The sequence below is a fragment of the Saccostrea echinata genome, unplaced genomic scaffold (genome assembly GCF_033153115.1).
Source record: "Saccostrea echinata isolate AGI-Se365-2 ecotype Australia unplaced genomic scaffold, CSIRO_AGI_Sech_v1 ptg000003l, whole genome shotgun sequence".
NCBI classification, from domain to species: domain Eukaryota; kingdom Metazoa; phylum Mollusca; class Bivalvia; order Ostreida; family Ostreidae; genus Saccostrea; species Saccostrea echinata.
Genome location: NW_026889752.1, coordinates 13,223,234 through 13,246,439, shown reverse-complemented (window position 1 = coordinate 13,246,439; position 23,206 = coordinate 13,223,234). Strand labels below are relative to the sequence as shown.

Below are 23,206 nucleotides of genomic sequence, written 5' to 3'. Positions count from 1 at the left end.
CAGTCAGATTAATGTGAATGCGCCTAGCCAAGATACATGTAGCCTTCAGCAATCTGAATGAATTAGATAGATATATTAATGAGCACGTGTTACAATTAACCTGGGGAAATAGCAATGAACAACAGCCCACTAAAGTATGTAAATTTGACTTCAACTGAACATTTACCTACGTTTAGAAATTTTCAAAGACTTTATTATTCTTATTTTAAAACATTCATTCCTATTCGATAAAATGTGATTCCTATTCGTTAAGTTGTGACTCCTATTCTAAGAAAAGTTATTCCTATTCGATAATTTGACATTTCTATTCGATAAATTGTTATTCCTATTGAAAGAAATATGATTCCTATTCCAAAATGTATCATTCATATTCGCGAAAAACATGTGTTTCCTATTCGATAACATGTCATTCATATTCAAAAACATCTGATTCCTATTCGACAATTTTGTCATTCCTATTCGGCAATTTTGTCTTACTTATTCGATAATTATGTGATTCATATGCAGTAAACTTGCTTTTCCTATTAAAAAACATATCATTCCTATTCGAAAATATACGATTCCTTTTCGATAATCTTAATTGTTATTCTTACTCGATAATTTTATCATTCCTATGCTATGTTTTCTTATTCTTATTCAATAATTGCACACTGGGTAATTATGTTTTTCAATAGGAATAACATGTTTCTCGAATATAAATCATTTAATTATCGAATAAGAATGACAATATAATCGAATAGGTTCTACATGATTTCGAATAGGAATAACAAATTATCGAAAAGGAATAACAAATCATCGAATAATAATCATGTTTTCGAATAGGAAAAACAACTTATCAAATAGGAATGACAAATTATCGAATATAGGACATTTTTCGCATAAAAATACCAACTTATCGAATAGGAATCTCAAAATTTTTGAATAGGAATAACAAAAGAGTATATAATGCAATGTTTTACACGCCATGATCGAACATTGAAACGTTTGTCATGCCATACGCTTGTGTTGGATTTCATCTTGTAACTTTTAAATTTGTCTTGAATATACACTTAGAGTACAGGTTTGCCAAATATATTGACTGTGCATAGCCATCGTCCCCTGGCACCCTCTGTATTCAAGTCACTTTTTTACACTACACAACAGTATGCTGCTATTATATTATTTAAATTACTTTTTAGCTCACCTCGACGAAGTCGAAATGAGCTAATGCTAAACCCGAGGCGCTGGCGTCGGCGTCCCGATTAAAGTTCTTGGAGCAAGTCCATTCCTAGGTAACTTTAAGCCATACCTGGACCAAACTTGCATGAATGATGCATCTATGGATGGACACTACCACACTTGCTTCGGATGCTGGATCTGACCAAGACTTTCCATATGAGTTGACCAGGTTAAAGTTTTTGAAGCAAGTAATTTTAAGCCCTTCCTGGACCAAACTTGCAGAGATGATGCATCTAGGGATGACGTTACCAGCCTTGTTTTGGATGCTGGATCTGACCTAGATTTTTCAGATGAGTGACCAGCTTAAAGTTTTTGGAGCAGGTACCTAACTATAAATCCTACTTGGACCAAACTTGCATGGATGATGCATCTAGGGATGGACACTACCACACTTGCTTCGGATGCTGGATCCGACATAGATTTTTCAGATGAGTGACCAGGTTAAAGTTTTTGGAACAGGTTCATTCCCAATGAACTATAAGCCCTACCAGGACCAAACTTGCTTGGATAATGCATCTAGGGATGGACACTACCACACTTGCTTTGGATGCTTGATCTGACCTAGATTTTCCATATGAGTGAATTTTAGCCATATTTTAACCAAATTAGCATGACTTTAACTGATCACTCATCCAAAAAATGTAAGACAGATCCAGCATTCGAAGCAATCCTGGTAGTGTGCATCCTTAGATAATTAAACATGCAAGTTTGGTCAATAAAGGGCTTAGAGTTACTCTGAAATAAGACCTGCTTTAACCTAGTCATACTTTAGCTGAAATTGCAACATCTGAAACTTGAACTGGGAACAGTGAAACATATTAAATGTACGAAAAGAGTTCATGCATTTCTGTTTAATATAGAGCATTGATTATATAATGAAAATACATTATTTTTTTCAAAAATCTTCTCTTCTCCTGGATATTTAACAGACTAAATGCATAGTTATGGTGAGCAAGAATGCCTTTTTCAAATTGTGAATTTCATGGCCTTTGGGCAGGAGCTCTGGTGTTAAGGCGGGGCTCTATTGTCCATATAATGAAAGTTTATCATTTCTTTAAAATGCTTCTTCTCTGCTCTTTGGTATTTAAAAGATAAACTAAGTACATGGTTTATAATGAGCAATGATGCATCTTCCATAATTGTAATTTCATGGCCCCTGGGTCAGGGGTGGTGTTAAGGGTTGGGCTCTGTTGAATATATAGTGAAAATGCATTATTTTATTGAACATCTTCCTCTCTGCCCCTGGGTATTTAGCAGACAAACTAATTGCATGGTAATGATGAGCAAGGATTCCTCTTTCAAATTTTGAATTTCATGACCCCTGGGTCATGATTTCTGGTGTAATTGCTGGACTCTGTTAGATATATGGTGAAACTGCATTTCTTCTCTGTTCATAATGCCAACACAGTTACTATTTGATTTGTTTGATGTACTCCGACCGACCCATTAAATCACCCCTACCCAATCATTTTTTTTAATACTTTAAATGTTCATTTCTTTTCCTGGGTACCAAGGGAAATACAAATTGTTTCATTTTTAAAATTACGCTTTATTATTTCCTAAGATGAATTAACGATTAAACATTTTTACAGAAATAAATATTAAATCTGTAAAGCTGCGCAGTGTAAAATGAAAACATAAATAGATTTCTAAATTTGTGATATTTATGACAATAATCAGACTGTTAGATACTCCCCCCCCCCCCCCCCCCCCAGCTACCGACTCGCTTTGGGTTTTTAATGATGGCCTGGGCAACTAGAGAACAGACAGAATAAAATGTAAAATGCAAGGGTATTTTTTAGCATTTTTTAGCAGATTTGGACACTTAGTCAAGTGTTCTGATACTGGGAAAGGGTCTCTTAATTTGTATTATTCTGAGAGAAGATGTTCCCCTTTGATAATTATTCACTGTTAAAATGTAATTGAAAGGTCAAATGAATAAGAGAATTATACACGATTTTTTATGATATATTTTTTTTATATAATATATAAATAAAAATCAAGGGCCAGCATGGTCAGGTAGATTGTAAATAGTAGATAATAAAAAGGAGACAAAAATACCTTATTTTTGTACATTTAATGTACTCCAAAGACTGAGAGAGGCAAGGTAGGAGAGAATGAGTTGGGTCTACAAATAGTGTTCAAGCACTATTGTTTTGTTTAGTTTGCATGGTGATAGTGACAAATGGGGTAAATTCAAGAAAGTAACTAGATCTACTGTAGGATTTATTAGTGAGTAAAAGACTAATTATTTTGCTGATCCCTGATCATCCTACTTGTCTTGCTTTTGGAAAAAATAATCTCAACTATCAGTTTATTTTGTTTTATTTTATACTTCTGAGAATTCTTTACATTGTTGTATTATACTCAGGTGACCGTTAAGGCTTCTGGACCACTTGCTACCTTAATCTTTTTTTTTATTGCTACCGTTTGTCCTTAACCTGTCTGTAGAGTATTTGATAACATTAATTTTAGACTGATAAAGTAAATAAGATGTTTATATACCCATGTTTTACTAAATCAACTACATGGTTATTTTGTCTTGGAAGATGCATGGTTAGAACATGGTTTCACAATTCATTACTTAATATTTTTAGCTATAGATCAAAATTCTAATATTAATCAACAAAGTTTAAATGAAGAGATTGGTTTAGTATCAAAGTCACGAAATCATATCCTTGCAAAGAGAAAACTTGCCTTTTTTCTTTAGAAAATAAGCCTTTTCACAGGAAACAGGTGTAGCTAAATAACTACAATCGTTTGCCTGATCATGACAAGGATCACACTGCAGTTGTGACCAGTCGACAGGGGATGCATACTCTTCCATGGAATTTGATCCCAACTCTGATACTTTTAGAAGTCCGTGTTTGCTTTGCTCCCGATTCGTATTGATTCAATGGACTTTTCGAGCTTGGATACTGTTCCTATCATGCAGTACTTTTTACAAGCCCCTTAATTGATGATCTCATATATCAGTAAACACAAAATTCTCATCTCTTATTTTGAAGCACTCAAAAACCCAGAAAAGGAAGACATTTGATTTAGGAAAGGATAATGTGCCAAAACTTCTTTCTGCGGCCCCTTTTTCTACGACGAATTATATTTATTCTACAACGATTTTGATAGTTTTCAAACAAAAGTGAATAAATACGACGCCTTTTGAATAGTTTCAATAGTTCCAACATATTTTAATTATGAGGATTACTGCATTATCTATGATTTTTTAGACCCCATGAGAGCAATATTCGGCCTGGTTTGTGACAATAGGATCTTTGAAAAAAGAATAGGCGGGTCTTAGTACAATAGAGGGGTATGCATGTCCGAGGAATTTACCTTATATGGCTATTGTTATTATTTCGTACATAGTCGCTTACCGAGAACAATTGTCCAATCCGATGACTGAACGACAAAACATGCTGGTTTACTACATGTTTACATTTTATCACAGACACGTGGCTTAAGTCAATTTACACATTATCTCTACTACATTTCAAACTTTCAGTGACCAGCAAAGACTTTTTATACATGATAATACGTATGGAGCCTCATTGTTTACCGTTTTGGGTCGAGAAATTCACCATGAAACGTGTATTGACTGATTCTCGGGAATACGTGTAGCCAATTGCCCAACGACGCTTTACAAAATTATGAAATTATACAATGTATATTTTAAAAAATTGTTTGTAATTATGAGCAGGGAAACTGTAGAATCGTGTCTAATCTGTGACTCAACAATGAATAAAAAAATGTTTATCGGAAAACAAGAATATGCCTTTTTTTCCAAGCATGAAATTCCTTAGAATTTTTGTAGTACTCACTCACTCGTAAAGCAAATCATTTAGCTGATTGGTCGGTTAGAAAGTCACGCCGGTGCCTCGATTAGCATATGAATTTATTCTTACGTCAGAAAAAAAAAGTTTCGTCGATCTGTTCGTAATGGGGAAGACCAGCCAGATTTTACAATATATTAAACATAACATTTGAGCGCAGTTAGGTACAATTTTCTCCTTTCACATAACGGTAGATTTCAATAAAATACATCGACCATCCAAAGGAGAAAAATGTACCTAATTGCGCTCGTATATTTTAAGGGCTTCAAAGAGTGGGGCGGGCCAAAATTCCATGGGAATTGGATGTAAACATGGTACCCCTACTCAAAATAAAGATAAATATCTTCCAAATTATGTTCCTATTTTCAGTAAAAGGAGTATTCCATGATGGTACACATATCAGTGATTAAGTGGATGCAAAAATTAGAGTAAAATTTAGATATTTTATTTTTTTGTCCATTTACTGGGGGCCGTATGGCACATCATCCTTTGTCATTAGATGGACGTTTGAAGATGCTTAGGACAAAACACAAAAATACACAAAAAACATAAAATTTAATACAACATTTCTTTAAAAAAAAAGTTAAATTCTCAAAATGATGACTACAGTGAGTGAACGGAACACATTATTTAATTTCTTTGAATCAGTGAAATGTTTTCTTCAGATTCAAGATAAACTAGAAACTAGAGAATTCACACAATTTAATGACGGTTAAACAATCGGGGCAGTCTGGTAAGTAATCCTAACCTCTCTTTCTTCTCTTGCTTCTGCTGAAATAAAAAAAAAATACAGTAAGACGTTGTAGAAATCATATTTTATATACCTAGTTACGAGTGTGTACATCAGAACACACAACAAAAACTAGAAATATGTCCATAAGACTTGATTGCCCTGCCCAGTGCCCAGGGTTCATATGTAATGAAACATGAGAATTTGTGTTAGTGCATGAAGTTTGCTGAAATAAATCTTGAATAGTTTCTTTAATACTGAGTTTTTTTTTTTTTTTTAACAAAATAAATAGTAAAGTCAAAGGTCATTGAGAAGGTCAAAGTAAAATAATTTGGATATAGTTGATTATATTCACCAAATAATGTATCACTGCATAAGCTTACATAAAAAAACATATCTAGAATAGTTTCTTTGAAACTGAGCTAAACACAAATTTGAGAAAAAATAGGTCAAGGTCAAAGGAAAGGTTAAGGGCAAAAAAACTTATGCAGTTGAATAGCTCTCAGCAATATTAGGTTTGATCAAAATATCTGCGAGGTCAAAGGAAAGGTCAAGGTCGAAAAATGTTGGTGCATTTGAATAGCCCTTATCAATATGTATCTGAAGTTTGATTAAAATATATAGTTTCTTGAAACTGGGCTAAACGAAAAGTGTGATGGAAGGACAGAAGGATGAAAGGATAGATGCCCCGGCCATATTCAGGGTGGGGCACGAAAATGAAATGTATATGAAATGATAAGGGTAGATGTTTACCTGTTGTTTCTTTGCTTTGACACAACAAAAGAATCTTCTCCAGCCTTTCTGTGTTGGCACAGGATCATCCTCCTACGAGCCAAAATTCATTTACAATACTTCATATGTAAGTTGTTAATGTTTCGTTTATCCTTAAGCTATCCTTGTCCATTTTAAAAAAAGGAAAATTCAATAAATTACGTTACAAACGCTTTTTATGTCAAATACGTACCATTTCATTGCTTACATCTTGTTCAGGCAGTCTTTAACCTATTAACAAAAAAAAAAAGAAGAAATAAAATAACAGATTAAATTTTTGGTCAGCTTTGTTTCTACCATTAATGAAAACATTAACTATTATATATATCATTTCCCGTACAAACACTGGACAAACCTTGCTTCATTGGCTGCACTGGTGAACAAGTCTTTGAAAACATCTGAGGCCGTGTTGTACATAACCTAGATAACGAAAAAATACTTTCTATAATCGTCTTTCTAACAAATTATATTATGATATGATTAAGCATTATGTGTTTTTAAATAGGTTACCTTATACAATATGTATATTAATATTCAATTTAATGGATACCTTTTGCATTGCTAATTTCTCAGCGTTCCTCTTTTCTAAGAGCGCTTTTCGTCTGGAGTCAAATTCTGCAGATTGTAATAAGCTAGATACATCCACCTCTACTTTAACTGGTCTGTTAAAAAGGAATAGTTCAGTAAATAGGCAAAATTAATGAATTTTGAGAATCTTCATATTTTTTAAATCATTATTTTCTTCACTTGAACTCTACCATTAACTTAGTGGAAACATATAAATATTTCTCATTCAAAACAATGAATGAAACAAAAATGCACGCTGATACAAGAATCAGTCCTGATTTACTATGCGTATGTTCCCAGGAATATCGCAGTTAGGTGTAGCTTGGATGATCAGGTCATTCACATTTTCCTGTGCAGCTTTGTATAATAACTGTCAAGGAAAAGGCATTTGTAATTTCGACTGTCAGTGATGAAAATGGACAATTTTAATCCTCCTTTTGTCTTTCAAATGTACATTTTCTTCCTTTTTGCACATATATTTAACACAGAAAAAGGAGATAAATTAAGACTTGTAGAATAAATCTTTAAAATCTTGCAAGAGAGTATAAATTCTAGAAAAATACACGTCAGACTATAAATAATTTTTATACCTTTTGAGTTATTTTCCTCTGGTCTTCATAAGACTTTCGTGTCACCATGATTCTTCCTTCGACAAACATTGCACGAGTGGCTGGAAAGGTGAGGAAGTACTGTACAATTTCGGAGGCTGCCATATACATAATCTAAAGAAATTTGATACAAAATAATTATCATTATTAGTGAACATATGTATAGTATACAAAATATAAAATGAAATATAAAAGGTATTTGAAATAAAGTTTTCTCTGCTCAGTAGATACCTTTTGCATTTTCAATTTCTCAGTGTTCATCCATTCTTGGTATGCCCTCTGTCGTACGTCATAATTTACAAATCGGAGTGGGGCAGTTGTAGCTACTTGTCCCTTGTCGGGGCTAGAAACCAAAGAAATGCCTATTGCAATATATATTGTACATCATAACAATATATATGACATACATAACCCTGTTTTTTCTTTAAACCTTTATGCTCTTGAAATGTTCGAATGGTATAAGTTTGCCATACGGATGTTCACATTTTTTTCAACTCTACATCTTTTAAATTTAATTGCATTTTGTTTAAAATAACAAAAGAAAAATCTCTTGATCTAAAGAATGGAGATTTTCTACATTATATAATCAGCTTAAATGCATCCCATAAATGTAACATATTTTGCGGATTGAATTTCGACTTTAAATGTTGACAAAATACACAATGGAAACAGATTTTCCCCCTATACATATAAAGGAATTCTTTCCATATTGTATTTACCTAGGAAGATCATGACGACGTGTGGTTGCACGCATGATCAAGTCCCTCACATTTTCCCGTGCTGCTTTGTATAATATCTGTCGATAAAGAAATTTAAATTTATTTGTACTCCTCAGCACTCAGAGACATCAGTGTAAAGTGTGCTAATCCACTTAGGAAGGAATTCAAAACTACTCTTGAGCTTTATTGTATTGTGTAATTAGTTGATAAATGATGTGAATCTTCCATATATGGAATTTCTGTACTATATTAGTTTATATACCAGATGTATATGTATATACCAGAAAAAATACATCCATCTTCATTGAAACATCATATTTATTATACCTCCTGTGTTGCTCTTCTCTGGTCTGCGTAGAAATTCCGAGTAACTACAATTCTCTCGTCGGAAGCCGATTTTAGGACAGAAGCCATCGAATTTGTCTGTATTTGTCCATCGCTGAAATTGATTGAATAAACATAATTATATAAGACATTATATCCACGAAACTTATAAATAATTAATTATGTTGAACTTGGTTACATATTTGCAAAAGACTTGAAAGTAAATCGTCAACTGAAATAATCTTATCTCATCATTTTTAACAAACCTGTACTTAGTAGTAGGACAATATCTGGAAACCTGATCAAAGATGCTGTGTACAACCTAGAACGATATCAAATAGGAAATGTATGATTGAAATCATTTAAGCATCAGACTGTATATATATATATATATATATATATATATATATATATATATATATATATATATATATATATATATATATATATATATATATATATATATATATATAGTGAAATTGTAGTAAAAGTCCACGGTATAGGTAGGTTATAAATTAAAATAAAATCCAAGATAAACAAACAAGTTCACATTTAATTATTACACTAAGCGCTTTCGCCGTGAGGCTCTTCAGAGTGTAACAAAGTTTATAAAAACAATACAACTTGGTTGTTATGACGTCGTTATTGTGACGTCATAAAGGCAGCATTATATATTGGCGCAGGTAAATGCCATTAGGGCGCCAAAAGTAGAGAATTGAACATATGTACATTGTGATGAAATAGACTGCTAATTTTAAGCTATAATGTTCAATTTACATTTAGTTTAGGTTTAAATAATTTAACAAAGTAATCTTCCTTGGCTCTCCGTAATTGTTCATTATTTTCTAGAACTTTATAAAAAGGAAATATTAAAAAGTTTCCATTCGCACATGAATCAAAATGTTCACTGCATGGCGTATTCCTGACAGAAGGGTCCCGTATTTGTTGTTTATGGACTCTTACGCGGTCAGCTAGTTTGTTACCGGTCTGTCCAATGTAGTTTTCCCCGCATGAAGTACAAGTCATACAGTATATTAAATTTTTAGATTTGCATGACATATTCGCATTTACGGTAAAGGGGAAAACTACATTGGACAGACCGGTAACAAACTAGCTGACCGCGTAAGAGTCCATAAACAACAAATACGGGACCCTTCTGTCAGGAATACGCCATGCAGTGAACATTTTGATTCATGTGCGAATGGAAACTTTTTAATATTTCCTTTTTATAAAGTTCTAGAAAATAATGAACAATTACGGAGAGCCAAGGAAGATTACTTTGTTAAATTATTTAAACCTAAACTAAATGTAAATTGAACATTATAGCTTAAAATTAGCAGTCTATTTCATCACAATGTACATATGTTCAATTCTCTACTTTTGGCGCCCTAATGACATTTACCTGCGCCAATATATAATGCTGCCTTTATGACGTCACAATAACGACGTCATAACAACCAAGTTGTACTGTTTTTATAAACTTTGTTACACTCTGAAGAGCCTCACGGCGAAAGCGCTTAGTGTAATAATTAAATGTGAACTTGTTTGTTTATCTTGGATTTTATTTTAATTTATATATATATATATATATATATATATATATATATATATATATATATATATATATATATATATATATATATATATATATATATATATTGTTTGTTCTTTTCTGATGATATTTACACAATTCTTACCATTTCTGATTCCTTGTCACGAGTTTTAAACTTGAGACTTTTTTCTGCATTTTTCAAACTGCTCTCTGTTTTGGGTAGTCTTGTATTCTTGGAAGCCTTCGAGGTGCTTCGTGATTTATCCACCGGCCGCTTGTGTTTTTGACGCATCATCTTTCACTCTTGCCTTTGCCGCGTCTTTTTCTGCCTTTCGAGGACCCCCTCTTCTGCTATTTTCAGAAAATATCTCTTCATATTTTTTAAATACCAATCCCTGTTTCAGCTCTCTTCTTTTCTAGTGTTCGTTATATTTATGCAGAATTCATTTACGTAGAAACCAGATATTTTTTTACTGTATACACACCTTGTTGTCAAGGTCTCTCAAAGTCAATGTGCCATTCTGGAAACATTCCCTCAGCTTCTCAGGGTTCTTAAATAAATTCAGTAACTGAGCTTAGTATTTTCGGATAAAGGCGCTTAAAAACATACAGATTTTTATAAACCTACCTCTGATGAGCTTGTCGTTTTATAAAATTAACCCCAAGAAAAATATACTTCTATATAAACAGATTTTCTATATAGGATTTCATTGATATTGTGACGTCATTCGATTAAAAAAATATATTTGTTTCAATATTCTTATCAATTATCAGAAGGAAATACAAAGCCAGTTCCTAATTCCAAAGCAGTTTATGGCATTTTCAGTTTTTCAGTAAGATTCTTTGAATACCATCCTCCAGTTTAGATTTAAAAAACCTCAGTTCCTTCTAGTTGTGTCTCAAATCAGATTCAAATACATAGAATTGCTAGCACGTTTGAGTAATTAGTAATTAAAAAAATTATTATTTAGGTAAGACGAAGATAATTCCTACCTTTCGGTCTTTTGCTTCCATCTCCAAATATATTAAGATTGGATTTTTCTGTATACAAACTAAGCTTCTGACCAAAATGTTAGTTATGATGCTGAAAGCTTTATGACGACTTTGCTATAGTGACGCCATTGATATTATGACGTCATTCGATTAAAAACATAGAGAGGTTGAGATTTTAAACTTGTACGCGTACGTGTAAGTGTGCACAAACTTTGACGTACACGTACGCGTTTTTTGTAATTTGTCTGTTGAGATTTTTATAACGTGTAACATGAACGTGTAGACTGTAATCGGTGTCTGTTTCAACTATTTAGTAGTTCTGTGACATTAGTTTGACTTTAGTTTGTGAACAAAACATGGTTAAAATAAGTGTTCATGAAACTTAAGGGAGCCGACTGGGGTTTTATTGTGTGAAAACTACTATAGAGAAACTCTTAAATTTTATACCATATGTACCTTACATTGACTTCAGTATGCATGCCAAGTTTAGTGAAAATCTGCCGTCTGGTTATTTTTTAGGGACCATCTCAAAATACAGGTACATTTACTATAGGATTATATAGGAAAATACCCTTTTTTCGCACTTCGGAGCGAATTAATAATACAAATGCTACTATAGACTTTTTGCTCAAATTATATTATTTAATGAGTAATACTATATTGTACATTTTATGCAAGAAACACAAAATTCTACCGTCTGGTTTCCAGAGGGGGCATCTCAAAATTCATGATATTTTCCTGTTTTTATGGAGTACTACAAAATATGACAGATACCACAGATTTACTTGAAAAACTATAAAAATGATTGTAAGATTCTCAATTTCCTATGTTAAAAATTTCAAGAGTGTCTATATTATACTTTTTATTCTATGATATAATTAATGACCCCTCTTAAAGAACTTCGGTTATTCATAACGTCAAAAACACACTATTACGACGTCTATCTACCCATCATTTCAAAAATCGTTCAAAAAATCAGTTATTTAAAAACGTAATTGGAATTTTTAATCTGAAATTTCCTAAATTTGTTTATTTTTATAAATTATGTAACACTAATTGCTTTAAAAGAGTAAATACGCTTTATTTTACTATGCTGCGTGAAATATTGCGCAATGAAAACCCCAGTCGGCCCCCTTAACATCCTAAATTTTTAAAAACAATAACAGTTTTACACACAAATTGACAAGTTTTTATTGAAAAAGCTACAAGTTTACACCTACGTTTAGATGCCTTTTTACAAGTTGTAGGAACGTGTAGAAAACTTATCAACACTAAAACTGATGACGTAATACGCAAGAAATTTAGGGTATTCCCCTACTAGACGTACCCGTACACGTATTAAATCTCAACCTCTCTAATATTTAAGAAATGAATTTAATTTTTGAAGATTCAAGAGGACATGAACTACGACGCTTCACGCCGGCATATTTCATGAAGCGCGTTAGCGCTTCCTGATAAATATGCCGGCGTGAAGCGTTGCGAAGCAGTTACGAAGCAATTCAAGGGATATCCGGTTTTTCAATAACTTTATCAAGATTCCTTCCTCCAGTGTTAAAAAACAACCCAACTCGGTTTTTGGTCGTGTCTAGATCATGTGCAATAATTAATGCATGAATGGCTAGCGCGTCTAAATAGTAAACATTAATATGCAGTTTTCAGTTAAGACGAAAATTTGGTCCTTTGCTTCCATCTTCAAAAATATTAAGATTGAATTTTTCCTCTGCACAAACAACGCTTCTAACTGACATGTTATAATAATTGATGATGCTAAAATTTGATTTGTGCCGTCCTTTGGACTATTAGGTCACAAGGCATTAAGGTTGAGAGAGAGAGAGAGAGCATTGTGTTTTATGATGTGAGCATGTTTACTTTTGCTAAATACAAATTCCTGTAAGTTGTTGAATAAACCAGATTATCCTAATAAGGTCTTCCCCTTCATTTTTTACAGATTTAATAGAGACCAGTAAATTTAAAAGTCAACATGAATTATTTACATATTCAGTTTAAAATTCATACGTCATCAAACGCAAGGAAATATAAGTGAAATATTTATTTAAAATACATCTTTTATACTGTTTTACAAATACCTTTTCACCTCCACTACATATTCAAAAAATTTTAAGGAAAAAAAAAATACATATACATCTTTATATATTTACATTTCTAATTGTTTTCTGAACACACCTGAATGTAAATTTCGCCAAGTGAATGGTCGGGAGCCTAATATGCTTGTCAATCCCGTGCAGCTGCCTTTGTGCCTGACGTCAATGGGCGGGAACTATTGAAATTAGCATGGGATGCCTCGTGTATTTTAAATCTATTAGACAGCACTGTCTAGTTTTTTGGGTATGCCAGGGACATCGATATCAACGATAGTTGGAAACGTGGGATAATTTATGCATATTGGGCTTCGCTCGTTATGCAGTTTAAAGCTGAACACGCTTCGTAAAAGGAATCTGTCCGCCATATTCGATTATTCACTCGCTATATCTTAGGGCCCCTATATAAAGCCGCTCACTTAGTCACTGTTCAGTGTAAGCAGTCGTCACCGATGTAGACGGACGCATACTACACAGCACTCGGTAGCGACAAAACTAACTATGTACTTCTTCTAATACAGGGAGATTAAAATACTGAAGAAACTTACAACAGTTGCACAGGTCAGTGCAGTGTGCAAACCTAACTTGTAAGATAACCAGCCTGAACACGTGTCACCATTCCAAAACGATAACCATGACAATAAAGCAGTCAGGTGTAATGAATGCGAAGGATATACTCCGGTGCTGATATCGTAGATAGTATAATCGAATATGGCGTGTGCCTATTTACGAGTCGTGTTCAGCTTTAACCCATTTTCCAGCTATCGTTGATGTTCTGTCATACCCAACAAACTAGACAGTGAATCCTTAAGCCTATACAGCCCTATGTATTGATCAGGTAGACGGAATATTCCGTGGTCAAATTTAGTGTAAAAACAAAGGCCTAACTGTGTCAGTCAAAATCATGACCCATTGATGTTATATTAGCAAAAAGGCACAGGCACTTGTTTCGGTAATAATTTTTTTAACCCATAGTATAATAATAACACAAGGTAACCAACTCCGAATTACATGGAGTACCCCTCTCCCCAGAATCACACTCACTTACACTTTCAGAGGAAATGCACTGGCAAACTGTTTATTACCACTGTCTTCTTCGATAATTTATCTACATAAATGATATCAGAATCGATGGACGTTTCCTTTACATGTAGATACACTCGATCGGCACATTTTGATTCTAAAGTACGTTTAACTTCTTACTAAGATAAATCAAATGGTCGTCTCCTAATACACATGCATTTTGCCGATATATAGATTACTATAGAAAACATAGATACTATATGCTTGTGCCCCCTCAATAATAATGTCCGATGACCTTTTTTTTTGCTTGTCAAGAAATTTTGGTAGTTGATAATGCCCCCTCAACTGATAATGTATGGCTGTGCCCCCCCCCCCCCCCCTCAAATTGCTTCCTACGGGCCAGTACTGTCACATACTTACATCTTTATCTGCTTTATGATACTGTTCATCATAAATCCTTTAACCCATTAAGACAGGGAAAAAAAGCCGAGATAATAAAAAACTGTATTTTATTGGAATCTTTGTATACTAAGATTAAGAAATGTCTACTATAATATTTGATTCTGAAAGACGGCAGGAGGGGGCTGGCAAATTCTGGAAATATATGTATTTGAAATGAAAAAAAAATCTATCATCAAATGTTAAAATAATCAATCTGACCTACATTGGTGCTACAAAAATGGTGAACCTTTTAAATTGTATTTTTCCTTGCCGTCTTCAATTTTGTGGACTCATCATTTTGAATTATAATTCTGCTGTTATATTTGCGAATTTAATAGACTGACACATATTTACTAAAGTTTAAAAGTTTCACTAGAGAATTTGCACTGCTCTTCCCCTTTCAGAATCAAATGGTCGTCTCCTAATACACATGCATTTAATGTTAAATAAGGATCATTCATATAAAGTCAATCAAATGACATAATGATCAACTAAGTAATGTAAATAAAGAAGATGGTGTATTTGTCGTGTGTTCTGCAGAAATCATAACAATGTCACATTTGACATTTCAATTTCAACAATTGACATACTTTATAAAAATCTACCAAATAAATACAAATGATTTTTAAATTTCAGTCGGTTGGAAGAAAAGCTTTGAGCTTGTGCAACAGATTCAAAATTGAACTCCATTTTAAAATTCTACAATAAATCAATAATAAAATCAAACTGACCAATGACTAGACTGTTGCTTTAAAAAATAATAAAATAAATCAATTCCTCGCCGTTATGCACAGGTAACGTATACCACTGTGCTATCGTTACTTCATACAGAATTTGGACTTTAAAACCACAATAAAGCAGAGCAAAAAATTTACACAATTTTCTTTTTTTTCAAAGAAGTTTTTTTTAAAAAAGTTTTTGTGTCTTCTCTCTTTTAGCTGTTTTTTTATATAACCAATTGCTTGAAAATGGTGATCACATACAAGCACAAAAAAATCTGTAAAACAGAAGAATAATCAAAATATTCAAATTACATGTATAAGGCAGTGACTTTTGTAACAATAAGCTCTGGACCTTGACAGTCACTTGAGTATCATGAATTTCAGGCTATGACTTTGGCTCCGCGTCTGGACGTGTGTGACTAATAAAGTTACATCGGTCATATATTGAAAATTGCAGTTGAACTTCGGTATCTCGAACACTGATATCTCGAATTCCATGGATATGTTCAAATGATTTGGAAGTCTCAACCCCTTATTCTTTAAGAACTTTACCCTGGATATCTCGAATCCTTGGATATCTCAGTCTTTTCTTGATCCCCTCAAGTTCGAGATAACGAGGTTTGACTGTATATTCATCCAAAACAGTTCGTTTGCAATATAACCATGATAAATATGAAGACTTTCAAATGCATAACATGATTTTCAATATATGATCAACTTAGCCCAAACATCCATTACACAGTATGCTCTCTTGCCCACTGAAGCACTCCATCATGTCATTTTCAACTGAAGGCCTTCAAACAATCACAGAAATATCACTTTTCACATTTTATCCAGCTTGTAAAATTTTCAGATGGCATAAAAAGATTGTTAGCAAATTCAAATACATACATGTATAATCTATTTTGATTTTGGTATTCTAGCTTTGGCTTCCAAGTCCATGATATCCTTCTGTAGCTTCCCATCAGAGAGTCTCAAAATTGCCTTAACAGAGGTAAAGGAAGTCTGATAAAATTAATTACCTTGGACACAAAGCTTTTTTGACAAATTTTAAAATTATTGTTTTTTGGTCAATAAATTTGTTAAATTTAGACTTGAAGTTAAAATAAGACAGAATAAACCTATACAATATATTCTCATTAAAACTTGACTCTTAGGTAGCTTTTTTCTGGATCAAAGTTTAATGATTTAACCAATCTTGAATTCTCAAACAAACTACTTCAACAAATTGTAACTTTACTTTTCTTCGATTTATGAAAATCTACACACTAGGTAAAGAAAATCTGGTCTTCAGCAGGGACAATATGGACTATTCATGTTGATAATTATTACTTACAACTCTGTTTAAAGAAATTATAATGTTATGTATCACAGTATGTACACATTTAACAGTTCTTACCTGTGACAAATCTTTCCAGAACATTTCACAGTCATCGTTATCCATGATATTGGTGTCCTTTGTTACATGGTCAACTTTATTTCTATAAAACCTGACTCTCTCCATATCATCTGTTTTTTCTTTATTACCCAATTCAGGTTTCTTTCCCCAGCCTTTAGTTGGTGATGGAAGATCAGATGCAAAGTTTCTCAGTAATTTGTACATCATAGTGACATCTAATTTTGAAGATGTGGCAGGTGGTTTCTTAGCTGAAAATAAAAATGAGAAGTCTATAAATCCTCAAGGTCGCAATATTTTGTATGCCTTGCTCATGCTGAATCCAATTAGTAAAAGATAGTGGTCTGCAGGGGATGCTCACTCCTCCAGATTTGTACTGTTTTAATGGACTTTGAGCTTGAATTCTGTTCGTTATCTCCATATTTTATTCAATTAGTGGAAACATTACAGGTATAGACTCATATTCCACAAATTGATATAAACTTCAGCAAAAATAAGTTACGATTCTGCAAAAATCAGGTATTTCAATTCTGCAAATGAGTTACCCATATCAATGGCACACAGATAAAGAAATCTTCCATAAATAAATTAAATTATACTGATTTATCATATGTTTGAATACTTCTCTGAGATCTAACATTGTAAGAAATCATGCTAAGTTATGTTCACCTGCTTGAGACCTTCCAGGTAAACATAATTTTTTTCCAAGGTTATAACAAGAGGCCCATGGGCCACATCACTCACCTGAGCACCGTGGCTAAGAAAAAAGCAGAAATCAATTCAGTATTAAAAAGTTTAAATGCATAAGTGGTCCCGACCTACCCTTAAAGGGGAGGGGGGTATGATTTGAACGAACTTGAATCTACACTAACTAAGGATGCTTGCATATTTTTTTGACTAACTGTGGGTTTTTCTTCTTTAAGTTTGAACTTACAGTACCTGGCCATAATACAGTACGCAAAATGGCCGCCGTTATAAAAATATACCTGCACACTTGCAGTTTTGAATGTTGTTTGTTTTAAATTGATATATAATAAAAGAGCAAGAGCCACTTAGGGCCTTTTTTGGCCCTGTGAATTTCTGAAAATTCAAAACTGTATAGTTTTAGTCAACAAGGCAATAAATAATACTTGAGCACTTGGTGAATGAATATCTACTGAAAATGACGTAATTTTCTTTCTAGTCAATGCATTATGACATCATGATTTCCGTCATTATTCATATATCCTGAATATTTCTTCAAAAATAGCCAAAATATGATGCCATTTTTCAATGGTTCATATACAGCACAACCTCCGATCCAAAATGTGAAAATATATTGTAAAAGAACTGTTAATGAAGATTATAAAACATATTTTAATTTTTGGATCGAGGGGTGTGCTCATATTTTAATTCTTTGCTGAAGGTTCTCAAAAACACCTGTTTTTTGCGAAATTCAAAAACATTGCAATTTCACACACCTGTTTTTCAATGCCTGGACTCTTCAAAGGAAATTCTGTTGTATAAACTGAAAGCACTAAGTCGCTACTTTATAATAATGTTGAAAATGGTACACGGGGTATTAGTCAATAAATTGGTATATCTACAGGGTCATTTTATACATAAAGTGAACCTAGCTCTTTATCCTACCTTACTAATACTTGGTTATGTAACCTTTTGCTTTTATTGCAGCTTGTAATCGTGTTGGTATTGATCTGTACAATTTTCTAATCGTCTCCAAATCGATAGAGGCTCATATGTCCTTCACAATTCGCACTAGGTCTTCGCGTTTTTTAATTTCGTCCAGGCGATGTTCCAGTCTGATCTTAATTGTCCTCCACACATTTTCAATTATGTTAATGTCTGGTGATTGACTAGGCCAGGTAAGTGTAGGGATGTTGTTTGTCGTTTTCCATTCAACCGTCTGTCTGGACTGGTGCACCGGACAATTATCCTCCTGTAGAATCCAGGGACTTGCAGGAAACTCCTTTGCAACAAGAGGCCACAAATGATAATCTAGGACCGAAATATATTTCTCAGAGTTTATATTTTCTTTTTTACTTCAGTCAAAGTTCCAACACCATTAAAAGATAAACACCCCCAGAACATAGCCGATTAGTCCGAAATATCTGACGTTTTCCTGGTTTTTTTCCGATTTTGATATTTTATGTGCCAGGAAAACGTCAGAACCGGCGCCATTAAGGAAACTGGAAATTTCGCCTTCTCCAACCGGAGTTGATTTTCGATACTTGCAAACCGAATTTAATGCCAAACTCACAATTTACCGATAGCACAATGCTTTTATTACTCACCAATATCGATGAAAAGAAAACATCAGTCCGCATTTCGACACAGGACTTTTAAGATTTTAAATTGCACGAAATAAAAAGAAATCTCGACAGTTAGATAAAATGTTTTCATCGGATTGTATATTTTATAAACGAACCATAAAAACGATGTTAGTGAATACTAAAAGTATTGTACTATTGAAAAGTTGTGATTTTGACATTTAATTCGGTTGGCAAGTATCGAAAATCAACCCGAGAATGCCGCCTCCGCTTGGAGGCGGCTAACTCCCAGTTTTCGTAATGGCGCCGGTTCTGACGCTTTCCTGGCATGCAAAATATCAAAATCGTAGAAAAGCCAGGAAAGCCTCAGATATTTCAGACTAATAGCCGATATGCCGGAGCGGGGCGAATGACTACTATACTGTCCAAGACAATCGGGTTGAAATCTTTCTCCGGGTTTTCTCCAGACGTAAATTTTTCTGTTCTTTCCTAAAATAACTTTCATCTCATCACTAAAAATGACCTGACTCCAGTTTTCCTCCACTATCCACCCTAATTTGGATCGACACCACAAAACACGCTTTTGGTTTCGAGATTGTAATTTTCTTTGAAACGGAGCATCTTTGATATTTCTGTTCTTTTAATCTCCTTCTTACAGTTCTATTAGACACCTTCTGTGGTACAGATTCGTTAAATTTATCAGTTAAATCTGACAGACTCTGTTTCTTCACCAACCTTGACAAGACGCGATCACCTCTTTCATCCACCAATCGTTTTCTTCCCGGTCTTTCTCTATTTTCCACGGAACTCCTTGCAGCATTTCGTCTAACAACCTTCTGTATGGAATTTGGACTTATTCCGATAATTTCTGAAATTTTCCGCCTACTTAAACCACTCTCATTCAATTTAATTATCGTCTGCTTCTGCTCGAGTGAAAGGTCTTTCCCCCTCGGAGCCATTTTGATTTACGTATGTTTTGGTACTAAAAATAACCTAAGGAACTTCCTATGTGTGTGACGTCAGATATGACGTTCATGTATGGATGTGTGTTGTTGTCATTATTTTTTTTTATCATATTACAATCGATAAAATGGAGAGGAAAAACATCGTATGTTAATTTTAATTTTCACGGCGTCCATTTTGCGGACTTTATTATGGCCAGGTACTGTACATTGTGATTCCTTCCTACCCCCGGGTTCATGATTTGAACAAATCTGAATCAACACTACCTGAGGATGTTTTCGTATAAATATGACCAATCATGGCTTTGCTATTCTTCAGAAAAAGATTTTTCCTATATATTCCTTTATGTAAAACTTTGATCATCCATTGTGGCCCAACCCTACCCTGGGATGTCATGATTTGAACAAACTAATGTATCTACACTACCTGAGGATGCTTCCATATAAATATGACCAATCATGGCTTTGTGTTCTTGTGAAGAAGATTTTTAAAGATTTTTCCTATATATTCTTATGTAAAACATTGATCGTCCATTGTGGTCCTGCCCTACCCCCAGGGGTCATGATTTAAACAAATTTGAATGGACCAAAAATAATCACAAAATTCCACTTCAACAAACAGTCAGGGGTGAGACTGAAATCCGTCATTTCTGAAAAATGATGGATAATCGTCATATTTACTAACTACGTATTTTCGTCATTTTTGTCAATATGACTTACTATCGTCATATTTTCTTTTTCAACTTAATTCTTCTATCCTGGTTACATAAAAGCGAAATTTGAATTCACCGCTGAAAGAAGAGTGTTTACGCAAGTTTCATTTCATCCGGGTCACTAATTACTGCCGACCATGTGCGTTAGAACATCAACATGGCAGGTGAAAGTTATTATTTAGCGGTAAAATGTCGAATTTTGGTAGAACTAATTCGCCATTTTTACATGGCTTTTAAACCTATAAAAACATATAGTACACCGTCTGGAAGAATACGTACTTGTAGAGAAAAGTCTCGACAAAAAGTTAAAGCCATAAAAAAGTAGTGCGCCCCGTAAAACAAGCGAGATATTTCAGTGCGCCCAGACCCTCCATTTTGAAAAAAGACGGCATATCGTCATTTTCGTCTTCTTTCCTATTTAATGCAAATAAATTGACAAATAACTCTTCCACTCTTATTTTTGCTTGGGAAATTTGTACTGTCGAAATAACCAGTATTGTAGTCAACTGTATTAGAGAAATGAAGTTTGTTTACGATATTTTTTGTCCTTTTTTCGGTTGGTGGATCTAACATTTTTCAAAGAGAGGTAACTCGGTATTCTAGAAACACTCTAAATTTTTATAACTGTTTTTCGTCATTTTCTTAAAAATGACGAGTTTAAGTCATAATAAAAATTTTATTTTATGACTAAAAATCGTCATTTTAAAAATGACGGATTTCAGTATCACCCCTGACTGACAAATGTAAACAATCAAGAAAGGTTGCAAGGTTTGCTAAATCATTTGTATCATTTAATCAGTGAATCATATATTTTTTAAAATAATATGAAGATTTAGCAATTCTTGGAGCACAATATATCATCAAACTAAACTACACAATAGAGCTTGAGCATGTATAACTTGTTCTTTTCTCTTTTATGACAGCATATACAAAGTAATTAAGGTACAATAATAGAAAAGAACATTTTCAGGTTCTTCACTGGAACTGCTGAACTGATTTCACTAATTTTAGCATTCAGAATCTACGGATGTAGGGAAACAACAATTCATGCCCCCTCCCCCTGCACCTGGGCCTGAGAGGTGGGTCTAAAATCATATTAAGGTCAGACAACACGTTCCTCAAGTATATGTTTTGTATCTCTTGATATTATATAAAGAATTATATATAATTGTCATTATCTTGTGATTTCTAAATTGTTTTCAATGTGTTTTTAAATAAAAGTACACCAAAAATTGTGACATAGGCCATTCAAAAGAGTACCAATATGGATTGTGTAAGAAATATCACCCTCTGGTATCTTGTTCAAATCCCTGGTAACATACCTCAATTTTTTGTGAGGAAACTTATTTAAGTACATGTACTTATACTTCAACGACAAATTCTTGGAAAACATTATAAATTTTTGAGAAACATGTCGTCTGACCTTAAGAATATCTGCAGTCTTTAAACATCTTTGTTCTTACTCCACAACAGCAAGCAGTCAAACTGTTGTAGGCATTGAGCCAATTATCATAATTGAAATATTAAAAATTAAAACTGTGAGAGGAAAAGTGTTTTGAAAGAATGTCAATGAAATTTCTATTTTAAGTGGCAACACCATTCATCCTAATCTTAAGCCATTGCATAGAATTATGTCCCTTGATGCATGAGGACAGCAAAAACAGATAGCAATAGGTCATCTGAGTGACTTCAGTGACCTAGAAGTTTTCTGTTTGAAAGGACATGGCCCTAGGTCTTCATATTTTAAATCTCCTTTAAAGATATTCTTTTACAAATCAAGACAACCAAGAATTGCTGGTGATGACATAAAACAAAAAGTGAAATGTTCCCTCAATATATGCTTACCTGGAAATAGTATCTGCATCTGCTCTTCACTCATTTTGTATCGACCATATTCCATAGTATCCTTATTGTCTATTAAAACTTTCTCCAGGTTTTCTGGTAGAATCACTGAGTCGAAGTAGATTTGAAGAGCATCTCTACCAATTTTTGTAAGTTTTTTAAACATCTTAAAATTCCATTTCTGCAATTCCTCTTCTGAGTTATGAGCACTTTTACATTCTGTTGAATCTGTTTAAAAATATTTTTATGTTTTCTGATAGTAAATAGCCTGAATAGTAAAACACAGAAAACTTTTGAAATATAATTTAAGGAGGCTCATTACACCCACAGTTTATTTTAGATTTCATTACAGCACCAATAATTATGAAGATTTCAAATATCAAATTGGAGGTTAATTATGATATGATAAATATTTTTAAAAGATTTTTT

At 33.4% G+C, this 23,206-nt stretch overlaps 2 protein-coding genes and 1 long non-coding RNA gene across 5 annotated transcripts in view; all 3 read right to left on the bottom strand.

The window, feature by feature from the left end:
• Window positions 1–5,653: 5,653 nt before the first annotated feature.
• LOC133178899 (uncharacterized) lies at window positions 5,654–7,200 on the bottom strand. The gene is made up of 5 exons (XR_009720066.1): window positions 7,100–7,200; window positions 6,905–6,969; window positions 6,743–6,780; window positions 6,532–6,603; window positions 5,654–5,819 (listed from the first exon to the last, which is right to left on the bottom strand). It is a non-coding gene; the product is annotated as an uncharacterized LOC133178899 (long non-coding RNA).
• Window positions 7,201–7,384: 184 nt separating this feature from the next.
• Window positions 7,385–10,614, bottom strand: LOC133178486 (uncharacterized). The gene is made up of 7 exons (XM_061313180.1): window positions 10,465–10,614; window positions 9,034–9,089; window positions 8,771–8,882; window positions 8,444–8,520; window positions 7,956–8,067; window positions 7,707–7,838; window positions 7,385–7,486 (listed from the first exon to the last, which is right to left on the bottom strand). The coding sequence occupies exons 1-7, from the start codon at window positions 10,612–10,614 to the stop codon at window positions 7,385–7,387; spliced, it is 741 nt and encodes a 246-aa protein (XP_061169164.1).
• Window positions 10,615–14,926: 4,312 nt separating this feature from the next.
• Window positions 14,927–23,206, bottom strand: part of LOC133178898 (uncharacterized) — a 41,273-nt gene continuing 32,993 nt past the window's right edge. The window contains exons 10-13 of one of the 3 annotated variants that reach the window (XM_061313561.1): window positions 22,781–23,005; window positions 16,997–17,244; window positions 16,489–16,581; window positions 14,927–16,391 (exon numbers count right to left, since the gene is read on the bottom strand). In XM_061313561.1, coding sequence (XP_061169545.1) covers window positions 16,498–16,581; window positions 16,997–17,244; window positions 22,781–23,005 — 557 coding nt within the window. In that variant the 3' untranslated portion in view covers window positions 14,927–16,391; window positions 16,489–16,497. Of the gene's footprint in view, window positions 16,582–16,996; window positions 17,245–22,780; window positions 23,006–23,206 lie in introns of all 3 variants that reach the window. The other 2 variants (XM_061313562.1, XM_061313560.1) reach the window with 2 other exon arrangements.